The sequence below is a fragment of the Cryptotermes secundus genome, unplaced genomic scaffold (assembly GCF_002891405.2).
Source record: "Cryptotermes secundus unplaced genomic scaffold, Csec_1.0 scaffold47, whole genome shotgun sequence".
In the NCBI taxonomy this organism is placed as follows: Eukaryota; Metazoa; Arthropoda; class Insecta; order Blattodea; family Kalotermitidae; genus Cryptotermes; species Cryptotermes secundus.
This window is the reverse complement of record NW_019721002.1, coordinates 1,391,543-1,404,466: the sequence shown is the minus strand read 5'-3', so window position 1 is coordinate 1,404,466 and position 12,924 is coordinate 1,391,543. Positions and strand designations below refer to the sequence as shown.

Below are 12,924 nucleotides of genomic sequence, written 5' to 3'. Positions count from 1 at the left end.
GGTTCCGAGGCAGTGGTCTTTCGTCCTTCTGGAAGAGGTACGTTTCAGAGAGGCTACAGCTGTAGGAAGTGAAGAGGGTGAAGGGTTAGGAAGTGGACGTTGCTGAGAGCACAGGAGAGAAGTTGAGCCGGAACATTATGGCGTATGGTCGGAATTAATTAGAACATTAACGTTGGAAAGGCTGAGTATAAAATTGGGAAGGCTGTACCAGGGCGAAATTTTTATGTTAACATACGGAGAGTTGCCTGTGAAGCAAACAATGCAACGGGTTGATAAACAAGTTCCCGCGGAGACAGATTCTTCGTAAACAGTCCGTTGCTAGGTTACGCAACAATAGGACGAATATTTATATATCGCTGCTACGCAACAGTCAGGAAAACCATACAATTACCTGGTCCATTTGGGCGGTCGCAGGACCTTCCGTATACAAATTTTCTTCTAAGTAGTATTTAGATAGTCAGTCCGTACCTCACAGGAAACATATTACGTCTCTGCTACAGAGCCCAACCGGTTAATGCTGTTTAGGGAAACAATCACTGTTTATTGCGAGAACCATACGGAACACACAGATACAACCGGTTAATGCCGTCTAGGGAAACAGTCGCTGTTTATTGTGAGAACCATACGGAACACACAGATACACTCTGTGGGCAGAATGCAGAGTTATAGTATGTTAAGGCGGGTGGTACGTATAGTAACCGCTGGGCTTTAAAAAGTTAAATTTTAATTATATTCCATCTTCAACATACAATGGGAACCGAACCGCCATCCCAGAGCTCCGGTTGCACACGCGGGAGGTTTGCTCAAGGTATGACGAACCCTCAGCGTTGCTTTTGGTGAGGGTATAGTAAGAGGAAGAGAAGAGAATGAAGAGGAAAGAAGAGGGAAGGAAATGAGAAGACACAAAGACCTGACTAGTGTGGCGCCTATCGACCCGCGGATGCAACAAGACCAGCAGATCCTCTTTAACAGCGCGCCATGCGGGTTGCATTTCTCCCCAACTCTGACAGCAGACACAATACAGAGCAGGTCGGTGCAGAGACAAGGATGTACGCTCGTGTTCTCAAGGCGCTCCGTTCGAATCGAATCTAGGGAATCGTCCTTCAGTTCCCGGCAGGTGCAACAGATTTTTCTTCTACAGCGTCCAGACCGGCTACGGGATCCACCCAGCCTCCCAACAAAGAGGTGCCGGGTGGTCTTTCCCTGAGACGTGAAGCCGATAGCTGATCTCAATCGAAATCAAAGATTGAGCCATCCCTCCACGCCACCACACGTCTTCATTGGATAGAACAACCTGTAGAGGTCCACAGGGTTGTGAGACGTCGAGGCTTCCACATTTTCTAGACAATCGGCTCACAGATGGTGGTGAGGTTGTCAGCATTAAGGCCGGCCGCCCTTTAATCCCAGAAACATTTCTGATGCTCATTTATGTTAGAGGCTGAGTCCATCCCAGGGCTACAGTGCGGCTGGAAGCATTAGGTCAATTGAAAATCCAATGACGTCATTGGGTATCGAACCCGCGACCTTGTAGCACAGTGCCTCAACCAACTACGCTGTACGTATCACATCTTCATGATCTAGTGCTTAATTAAGCACAGGGATAAGTTTACTTTTATCCTGCATTTAGGAGCCGGGATAGCGACTGGCTACGGGTTGGACGACCGAGGGGTCGGAAATCGAGTCCCGGTAGGGTCAAGAATTTTCTGTTCTCAACGTCGTCTAGGCTGGCTCTGGGGTCCATCCAACCTTCTATCCAATGTATACCGGGGGCTCTTTCTCCGGGGGTAAAGCGGCCGGGGATTCCAGCCAGTAGAACAGTCGCTACACTGGCTCCGCCCTGAATATGGAGGAAGCATGTTCCTTCGAAACGATGGTACGTATTTACGAGACAGCACGGCGTCACAGTAGTGTTCAAACTGACAACATGACGACATGAAATGTTAACGTTCGGAATTCTCCGCGTTTGCATGCAGAAGACACGGGGACGATTGCATAATTGGGCGGCAGATCAGGCAGATGTTTTGACAGAGGCAGGCCGTGCCAAGTTCCGTTGCATTACCATCACGCCCAAGTATACAAGCCCGGAGCTCGAAGCGGCAGTGGTAACCGCATTCCTGCGAGATGGTAAATTTCACATGTGACAGTAGAAGCAGACGCCGCGCCCAAGCTCGTGAATCACTCGCTGCAACAACACACACACACACAGTCGGGTTATATTTAACTTCCGGGATCCCGATTGCACCCGTCTATCTGCCGGCCGGCCTGCCGCCTCCCCGCCCCTTGGGGACGGCTTGAAGCTACACCACACGGTGGTCGGCAGTGGAATTAAACGCATTTATAAGGAAGGGGTCGTGGCCGATCTGCGGTATCATTGTGACATTTTTCAGCACACAAAAAACAAGAAGTTCTGGGAAGAAATAATCGCCTCCTTTCCTTTGATACAACACGGAGAGCACAGAAAACCAAAAAATTAGGAAGGAAACACACAGACAGCAAGGTGACCCCATAAGCCTCGTTTCACTTTATCAAAGTAATGAAAATAGGCTGAAAATAACATCGGTCGACACGGCGAGGTGTGCTAGCTGAGATCCGAACAGGCCTCACGATAGTGGAGTCCACAGTTTGTGTGACCACTTCAGTTCCTTCCGAGGCTGCTGTGAAGGCAACATACACGTACACACTTCCGAGGAGTGTTCACTTTCATGCGCGCCACGTTGTCCGCCCTCACCTCCAGCTTCTGAAGAGCTGTGTACACTCTAGCATGGGTCAGCACCAGCAAGCCCTCTGAACATTCAGTTACAGGCGGGAAAGGTCCCCAGGCTTCGTCCGCTAGACACAGTGTGAAGCTGATGACGGTAAGATAAAGGTAAAGCTATCCCTGTAACAGGCCGTGGAGGCCCATAGGGTTGTGAGTCGTTGAGGGTCCCACATTTTCTAGACAATCGGCTCACAGATGGCAGTGAGGTTGTCACCCTACGCGCCGGCCGCCTTTTACCTCCAAGAAGATTCCTGGTACTCATTTCTGTTAGAGGCTGAGTCGACCCCAGGGCCATATTGCGGCTGGAAGGATTAGGTCAATTGAAAAGAATCCAATGACCTCATCGGGACTCGAACCTGCTACCTTCCGGTTTGTAGCATAGTCCCTCAACCAACAACGCTACCCCGGGTGGGATGCTTATAAGCAGCGGCTTGAGACGGGCCTCAGGATTTTGATTTCCCAAATTGATGTCGAATTCTACAATTTGGAGAAGGAAATAATTCGGTGGCTTCGTTAATAGAGGCGTTTAGTTTGAGTCTGAAATTCCTACGGCTTCTTGCAACCTCAAGCAGGAACACTGACTCCACTAGAACCCTGCATCTGCGTTACCATGGACATATGCAGAGAGAATACGAAAGTTTTGTTGCACAAAACTGAACGCTGAAGGGGTTAGAGAATGTCGTAGGGTTTTGGGATTCTTGAACATTGGGAACACGGCTTCAACCCCCTTCACACTCGGTTACGGAGCAATTCTTGCCTTCGGAAGGGGCGGTCTCGCGTCCGAGGAGTTTCGAATGTCTGCAACGATTTTCTCCTTCTGAAGTTAAGTTCTAAACAGAGACGCAAAAGAATAATCTTGTGTATGAATTCACCTTTCAAAGCACGATGGTAAATATATGTACCAGCTCCTTTAACAAGAACCGGGACAGCTCAATCGGTATAGCGACTGGCTACTGTCTGGACGACTGAGGGGTCGGAGTTCGATTCCTGGTAGGGTCATGAATTTTCAATTCTCAATGACATCCAGACCGACTCTGGGGCCTACCCAACCTCCTACGGAATGGGGACCGGGGGGGCATTTCCCTTGGGGGTAAAGCGGCCGGGACGTGAAGCTGACCACTCACCTCCAACTAGTACCGAGGTCAAGAAAACGTGGATCTATACATCCACTCCCAATACGCTTTCATGGTGTAGTGCTTAATTAGTTAAGCACAGGGACAACTTAACCTTTAACTTCTTTAACATCGAAAACTGGGTATCCTGTCCACACATTGCACCTCAAAATAAGCGGAAAGTATAATTTTGGGTTTGAGGTACTCACAGCAGTATGGATGTGATGTCGTGCAGTACGCTTCATAACCTGAGGATGGAGACAGTACTCAAATAAAACCACATCCCCGAAGGCTGATTGACCTATCCCCCTAAACTTCATTAAATGATTTATTTTTGTTATAGAAACCAATTGTGTGTGAGGTAGGAACTGACTTTCTTGTGAAGCTAGCAGTTGCTCAGCCACTTCCAGCATTTAAAGAACCCAGAGTGTTCATTACCCTGTTCCTAAGACCCGGCTCCGGTCCCTATTCTGAGCCAGATCAATCCAGCCCCCCCCCCCTTCATACTATCTCTGTAAGATCGATTTTGACAATATCTTCCCGCCTGCGTCTAGAAATTGAAGATAAAGTTCGGGCACCAGGGTGTCTGCAGCTTGCTGGCCTTATCACACAGAGCGCTGTTGCATTTGCTATCTTCCCCTGAAGCGGCGTCGACAGCTGCCTGCTTTGCATGCCAGTAGTCAGACAATGGCGCTGCGAAGACACACGGAAGAAGAACCAAAAGCTATCGCTTCAAGTTTATGGAATTTCAGATATCCCCGCAGGTGGATCCTCTTTAAGGGCGGCGGCGCTGCGCAGACGCAGAGCCGGAGAGCTTTGCTGTCTGCAACTTCATGGCCAAGATAGTGCTATCCGAATACCGCCTATGTATCATCGAGAAGTGAGACCATACTGCTTCCACTGTGTCCATTTTCACGAAACTGGGTATGGACATTGTGCCAGTACACGTCACTCCACGACGGACTGCTCTATTCATTGCAATCGGCAATACCAACATGGCGGAAAACACTAATTTCAGCCGTGTGAGCGATATTAGTGGCACTTATTCCAGAATTTTGAAATTATATATGACAATAAAGAGGTAAAGCTATCCTTGTAACAGGCCCTGGAGTTCTATAGGATTGTGAGACGTCGAGGTGTCCACATTTTCTAGACAATCGGCTCACAGACGGCGGTGAGGTTGTTAGCCTTACGCGCCGGCCACCCTTTACACCCAAGGAAGTTCCTGGTACTCATTTCCGTTAGGAGCTGAGTCAATCCCGGGGCCACGTCTTAAAAACTATCCGACATTTTGTAGAACTTGAAAGACCAAAATGGCGACTGTACTAAACGCACGCCTCAGTTCCAGGTTTGGTAACTAATGAAACAGTGGAGCGAAGCAAGTGAAGTTTCGTATGACCGTAGGTCTTAAACACACCTACATAATATTTGGGCACTACTGTTTAAAAGTCAATAATTACAAACATGGCGATGATGCGAAATCTTGAAGTTATGTCCGACAAAGCAATCTGTGTTTAAGTAAAAAGTTCTTCATAAAAACTAAACTAATAATAAATATATAACAACAGAAAATAACACAGTAAATGATGATAATAATAGTAATAACAATCTCTAGCACATTTTCAGTTTCAAACAATACAAATCTTGAAGAATTACGTCTTCTGGGATGTGGCGCAGTGTAGATGTAGTGTAAACCGACGTTTCGGAGGAACGTATCGCCTCTATCTTCAAGGTAGAAAAATCCGCGAGCGAGGAACCAGCGTGTGCAGGTGGCTGGAGCCACATCCCAGAAGACGGCATTCTTCATAGTCACCGCCGTGAAAACCTCAGATCTTATATAATACAAATTTTATTTAACCAGAATTTAATCGTACACGAACGTCTATTGAATGCTGTCCGATTGCCTGGATCATAGTTCACTGTCTGCTTCAAAATGTGCGCTGCGTACGCAGAGGTAGCGCTGGAGGTAGCGCGGTTCCAGTCTGAGCACGGACACGCGCTTTCCTTACTGGGGATTTTCATAGCTTTCCTCCGTCCTTCAAGGCAAATTCTGGGATAATACCTCGATGACGCAACGAAAGATTCCTTCCAAATCCTTCCTAGTTCAATTATTCGCCATTTGTCCTATCACTCGACAAAAAATAAATTCGGGATTTGCAGAACTACGGTGCAGGCAATGGGAAACCACTCTTTACGAGTTGCACCTCGCAGTTCTTGTTATTTCCCGCTTTGACTTGTTTTATTCTTAATTCGTTCTCGCCTCTGTGATCTAGTGGTCAGAGTTCCTGGCTACAGATCCGGAGGTCTCGGGTTCGATTCCCGGCGCTGCCAAACTTTCTGAGAAGTAGCGGGTCTGGAACGGGGTCCACTCTGGGATGTGGCGCGGTGTAGATCTTGTGTGAACCGACGTTTCAGAGGAACGTATCCATCTTCAGTGTAGAAAAATCCGAGAGCGAGGAGCAGGTGGCTGCAGGCCAGAAGACGGCATTCTTCATAGTCACCGCCGTGAAAACCTCAAATCTTACAGATTTATAAATGTTTTACAAATGTAGAAAGTTAAAGGACTGATCTCTGGAGTTTTGAGAGTTTTTTTTATTGCTAGTGGGTGGGACTGCGTCCACTTCTAGCCTATTGTACCAGCCCCAGATGATACGTGAGGGTGATTGTGGAGCAATTGGTGGAATGAAGATTGGCAGGGGAAACCGAAGTACTCGGAGAAAACCTGCCCAGCGCCACTTTGTCCACCACAAATTCCACTTGACCAGACCCGGGATCGAACCCGGGCCGCCGGACTAGCCTCTTGAGCTATGGCGCGGCCAATTTTGAAAGTTACAATGAACTCAGTTTTACTATGTGTATTTCGCAGAATATCCAGGGGCCTCCCAGACCACCTAGTGACCGGCCCGGCGGGCACGTGCCCCACTTTAGGGAACACTGTGTTGCAAAACAATACTATAATACTATGTTCGGATTTGTCAGTTTATTAATTAAAATAAAAACATTTTTAACGAACTATTAAAATGTTACAATAGGCCTGTGAGCTTCAGAATTTGTGTTACCCTTGCAGGAAGACCTAACAGCGTGATCAAAAGCGGTAAGTGAACAGATGTTATTATCTTCATGATCGTCTGCACGTAAATGCCTTTTCTGCTACTGCCTGCTCACTATCCAGGCCAAAAACTCCCGCGCCAGTACGTGGCTACTGTCTGAGACGTGGCCCATCAGTACGTGGCTACTGTCTGAGACGTGGCCCATCAGTACGTGGCTACTGTCTGAGACCTGGCCCATCAGTACGTGGCTACTGTCTGAGACGTGGCCCATCAGTACGTGGCTACTGTCTGAGACGTGGCCCATCAGTACGTGGCTACTGTCTGAGACGTGGCCCATCAGTACGTGGCTATTGTCTGAGACGTGGCCCATCAGTACGTGGCTACTGTCTGAGACGTGGCCGATCAGTACGTGGCTACTGTCTAAGATGTGACCCATATTTACAATTTCTGTGCTAGTACGTTGCTACTGTCTGAGACTTGACCCATATTCACCATTTGTGTGTCTCCGTCAAACCAATTTCTGCTTATAATAGACATATCTATGAGAATTACTCAATACATTTCTGGTCTGTAGGTTAATTTCCGGCTTTACACTAAGAATTAACACAAGTATTAAGGATGGGGAGAAATTTATTAATTTCGGAAGCGGAAATAAATTAGAATGTAAGACCCAGGACCAGATGGTTTAGCCACGAGCTGGAAGGTGTTAAGATGGGGAAAAGTTTGGGAAGAAATTTAAAAAAAAAAATGAAAATGTCAGAAGGGTGGGTCCACCGAATCGATGAACCAGAAACAATAGTAATGTGTGGCTCTCTGTAGGCAGTAGAACGTTTGGTGCCCTTTTCAAAATATGTATAGTCCAAGTCTGTAATATTGGGTCCAAATATAGCAATAGCCCATAAATTTCAGACAGCCTGAGGGTCTGTACCTGCATAGCCTGCGATATGCACCGCAACTCTGTTTACATAACACGCGGCACAACGAACCCGTGAAGCCTCCCATCGTAACATCAGCTGTTCGACGCGTCGCGTAACTGGCGTCCCGGCGACCTGTGCCATTATGGGTTACAGAAACCAGCCTCCTCAACGCGAAATTTTGTTGCTAATGTTTACAACTGTCCGGGAGTACCCAAACATGAAACATGCCACACCCTTGCCCTGTGCACTAAACTCTGCCTGAAGGATGCATATGTTACTGAGCAGGTTAGTGTAGCGGAAACGTAAACTTTTATTCGCGGGGTGCTTGGTTGGCAATTCGATCGGGACACCGTTTGTCCTGATTGAAACTCCTCATGGTTTTTCTCAGTCCTTCCATGAAAATTCCGGAAGATGGGGTCACGGTCGCTTGATGCCTAACCCTGTAAAATTCAGCGTCCATTTGTCATCCTATAATTCGACGCTCTGTAGTGCACCTGGCGACAACATCGTCAAATGATAATGAACCCCAGATAAATAACGTGTTTTAAATTGTGTTCATTCTACGAGTTCTTCGGTCCTGGCGACAAGAGACGAGCATTAATGTAGCAAGTGCAACACTCCTTCAGAATTCAGCGGGAAATGTCACAGTCTGTGACGTGCTTCTCTTGCGCCACCCTCGTATTCGTTTCCAGTCTTACATGTTATCGAAAGAAACGTCGAGGCCGACGCTGAAAGCAATATCCCATGAATAACACGCACGAATAGTAAAAAAAGAAAAAAGTAAAGTTATCCCTGTAACAGGCCGTGAAGGCCCATAGGGTTATGAAAGTCGAGGCTACCACATTTTCTAGACAATCGGCTCACAGATGGCAGTAAGGATGCCAGCCTTACGCGCCAGCCGCCCTTTACCTGGTACTCATTTCTGTTAGAGGACGAGTCGAACCCAGGGCCATAGTGCCGCTGGAAGGTTTAGATCAATTGAAAAATCCACCTCATCGGGATTCGATCCCGCGACCTCCCGGCTTGTAGCATAGTGCCTCAACAAACTACGCTACCGCGCCGCATCAAAATATTATCGGACTCACGGAATAGATACGATACACTGAAACAAAAACTGTCTGCCCGTTCGTGACCTACTACATAACTCACATTCATAAAACATGTTGATGTCGGACAGTCCGTCGTTATGGCAACCGCAACATTGTGTAATGACAATGATGAATTTCAGAGTTACAAGACTGTATTATGTAAGAGTAAGGAAGGGTAAACAAAGTGCTTATCGTAACATATTCTGCTCAAACGTTTTCTGCTTCCTGTCCACAGAATTTCGTTTCTTCACGGAAACACATACACCCATTGTGTGCGGTAAAGTGCCGAGACTTCTAGTGTTAAAACTGGTATATATAGTGACCACAGTGCATTTTAAGAAATTGACGATCTGCTTACGAATTAGCCTGCCGATTGCATCGGTGCAAAATCATCACTCTGTATATCTGTATTGAAGGTGCGGGGTTTGAATCTTAGCTCCATTACCGCCTATTCTGACTGACCAATTTCGTGGCCGTCTTCAATCTCTGGCTTTAAATAGGCCACGGCGTCTGCTTCTATTCGTTCATGGCAACCCCTTCCCATACCACGCCACATAACCGATGACATGAAAACAGCGTTGTTAAAATAGGCTAAGAATCACGGGATAGGCGGTCCTGTCATGAACGTGCGGGCGGTACACGTATGGGCCTATAAATCGGGGAGGCTTTGCATTCTGGGGGGGGCGCAATTAAATGACTGAAGTACGCTCGCACTAAGACGGTCAATTTGGGGTAGATCTTTATGACATTTTTTTTTTACTCCAATAATTATACAATCTATCCATTAAGTGTGGATAATAAGTACATTTATTACATTTGGGACAGAGAATTATGCTGCTAATACACACTGACCTCTGTGCGATGTCCAGGAACAAGAACTGGGAAGCTACTGCACACCAAACGGGCTCAGGCTGTACGCCCTGACTGATGTTTATCGTGGGACCCGTCAGCTTCACCAGTCAAATGACAGTGCGTGCCTCAAAACACACCTAGACCGCTTATTTCTACATAATTTTCGAGTGGTTAGTAACTGCCATGGTACCAGCCGACGCTACAAAGCCCTAAGGACTGAGGCAGCGTCGTTAAATAAATTAGAAAAAATCAGATAAATGTAAAACTCTGTTATCGCTTCGAGTTTCGTAAACAGTTTGATTTCGACAAAACTAGGAACAGCTAACCTGCCATGGGAAATCCTTATTGTGCCACATTTCCCGAACGGCGCTGCCGAGACTCAAAGAACGCCAACTTTCCGGCTCGACGCCCGGCAAACGCGGCTCCACTGACAGCAAACCCAACTGTACCCAGAACACTGCATGGCGCGATTTGAGACTCACGTGTTCCATTTACGTTGCGACTGACGATCTTGGTGGAAGGTACCGGTGATGTCAGCGGTGGTTGTGTCGCCCCGACGCCAACAGGAGGCGGCGGCGGTGGCGCCGAAGATGATGAAGACGATGAGGGTCCTGGTATCACAACTGGAGTTGCCGGGTTCGATCCCTGACTGGTCTGACTACCGTTCGATGAAGATCCTCCTCCGGGTGTGGGCCCCTCCTTTGGGGTGTGATGGTTCATGTGGTGAGGGTCCATCACCACACACGCACACACGCACTGTATTTATCACCTGAACGGTGAGGCGTGCGGTCGCCCGTTCGGGTCACTTCGACACATCGCACACCCTCTGACTGCAGTGGTGTGTACAGGCCAGCACACCAGTCGCGAACGAGCGCCTCCACTGACGGCCGAAACAACACTGACACACACACACACACACACACACACAGGGCGGAGGGGAGGAAACAGCAAAAAAAACGGAAAGAAGGAAAAATAAAAAACGTAAAAATAAAAAGCGTCCCCCCTCCCTCGGCCGCGCTTCGTAACGTGGCGAGAGCGGAATGCTGTCTGATTCATGGCTAGGGAGCGCCGGGGGGCCCGAGGGAGGGGGGAGGGCGCAGAGTGAGGGTAGCTACGGACAGACGGCAAAAACAATATCGTCACTGCAGCAGCCAAGAAGGAGCAGAAGCGGACGAGGAAACGGAGAAGCAAAAAGAAAAGGAATAACAATAAAAAGAGGCGCCAAAAAAGAACGACGATAGCGGTGCATGAGCAGCCGTCTGCTGTCCCCTCCCCACGCTTCTCCGCGCGCTGGTCGGGCGCCACTGTGAGGCCGCACCGCGCCGTGGGCCCCACAGTGCATTTCGTGGGGCACAAGTGCGTCGGTTGCAATGGCGTTAGCTTCTAACAACCCCGTTCTTTTATTTATTTATTGCCGTGGTTTTCATCAGTCCCTACACGCAAATTCCAGGACAGTATCTGTAAGCAGGCCACGACCACTTCTTTCCAAATCCTTCCCGATTCTAAATTTACAACTGGCTCTCCATTTAACTGTATTAGCCGTAACCTATGCAGTTGTTACGGCGTCATTCAATAAATTGAGAATCCATGTGGCTGTTAAGGTTCGGCCACACAGAGCGCTACGTACGCGACGCATGCTACGTACGCTATGTTCGCTATACGAACAGAAAAATATCTCCCTTTATTGCCAAAGCGACTGGCCACACAGACTTCCCTACGCTACGTACGCTACGTTCCCTATGTTACCTGCGTCGCAGAGTGTACACAGCTTACGTAGCGTACGTAGCGAACATAGCGTAGCGCTCTGTGTGGCCGAACCTTTATTCTTTAAACGTTTCGTTAATTGATTTGATAGAACCGCGACTGCCAATATCCATGACAATTACGCCTAACGGGACCATTGCATCTACCTGCCAAACTGCACGGCGTCACACCGTATATTTGTACCTCACATCTCAAACGCCGGGCTGAGGGAATTTCCTCAAGCCTGTCTTTTCTGGCAATCACTTGCCAGTGTCAGCCTCACGTGAACGGAAGGAGCCCATCAGATTACCCGCACCACTCCAGCCCAACAGACGAGAACTGTGTTGCCTATCCTTCCCCTGTAGCTCGCTCTCTGCAGGGAGTGGGCCTAACTAACTCAATGCAGCTGCGTCCTACTTTGAGAAGCCACCAGTCGCTCAGCTGCTCAAGATTTTGTCAACACAAGAGCACATCACTGGTTGCTATCCTGAGCCAGATGAATCCACTCCAAACCATTCATCCTAGTTCTCTAAGATCAATTTTAATACTATCCTCTCACTTACGTCTAGGTCTTCATACTGGTCTCTTTCCTTCCGGCCATCCCACCGAAACCCTGAACGCTTTACTCTTCTTCTCATGCATGCTACATACCCTGCCCCTCTCATCAGAGTGGGCCTAACGCAGTTTCGGTGACATGCGATGTTGCAGTGGCGAGACATCTGCAAATGTTAGGCTTATGAGATCACCATCTCTCTGTGTATCCCCCTAATCATTGTTGGGAGGCTTATGAACTCGCCCTGCTGTCTGTGTGTCCCCCATCCCTAACATTTTCGTTTTCTATGCGGTTCATGTCACAACACGGAGGCTTCTGAGATTATCTTGCCCGATCAAGGTCGTCCGTGAGTTTCCTATGTTGCATTCTCTGCTTCACATGCGGCCCTTCCAACGTCATATAGAAACATTAATTCCAACCTTATGAGTTACCTCTACCAGAAGGACAAGCGAGCACTGCCTGGGAACCTTCAGAACAGGATATAGTATAGTTTCTTGCCCCCCCCCCTCCAATGTAGTGTATCTCCCTACTTCCCCCACTTTCTTTCATTTATGTCTCTCTATCTCTCTTTTTGCTGTCAATGTGTTTGTGTGTCCCCTCATAATTGTTTCATTTTCTGCGAGGTCCGTGCCATGTTAGTTCTTTCCGGAACTTCTTGTTATGCTTGCAGTGCAATGCATGCCTCACATGCAGCCCTCCCATTGTTAACATCGAAATTTCGCCCTAATATAGCCCTCCCAACGTTAGCAAAAAAATTTACTATAATGCACCCCTTCAAGCGTCATAAAAATAAATAAATAAATAAATCCGATTATATGCTCTACCTATACCAGGACAAGCGGGCACTGGCT

General features: G+C 47.9%; 1 protein-coding gene across 2 annotated transcripts in view; it reads right to left on the bottom strand.

Annotated features, from left to right (window-relative positions):
• Positions 1-12,924, bottom strand: part of LOC111873843 (NGFI-A-binding protein homolog) — a 116,367-nt gene that overhangs the window by 77,056 nt on the left and 26,387 nt on the right. The window contains exon 1 of one of the 2 annotated variants that reach the window (XM_023868858.2): positions 10,260-10,854. The exons of the other annotated variant lie outside the window; for it this stretch is intronic. Within the exon in view, the coding sequence (XP_023724626.1) occupies positions 10,260-10,512 (253 nt within the window). The 5' untranslated portion in view covers positions 10,513-10,854. Of the gene's footprint in view, positions 1-10,259; positions 10,855-12,924 lie in introns of those variants that run through there. 2 annotated transcript variants of the gene reach the window in all.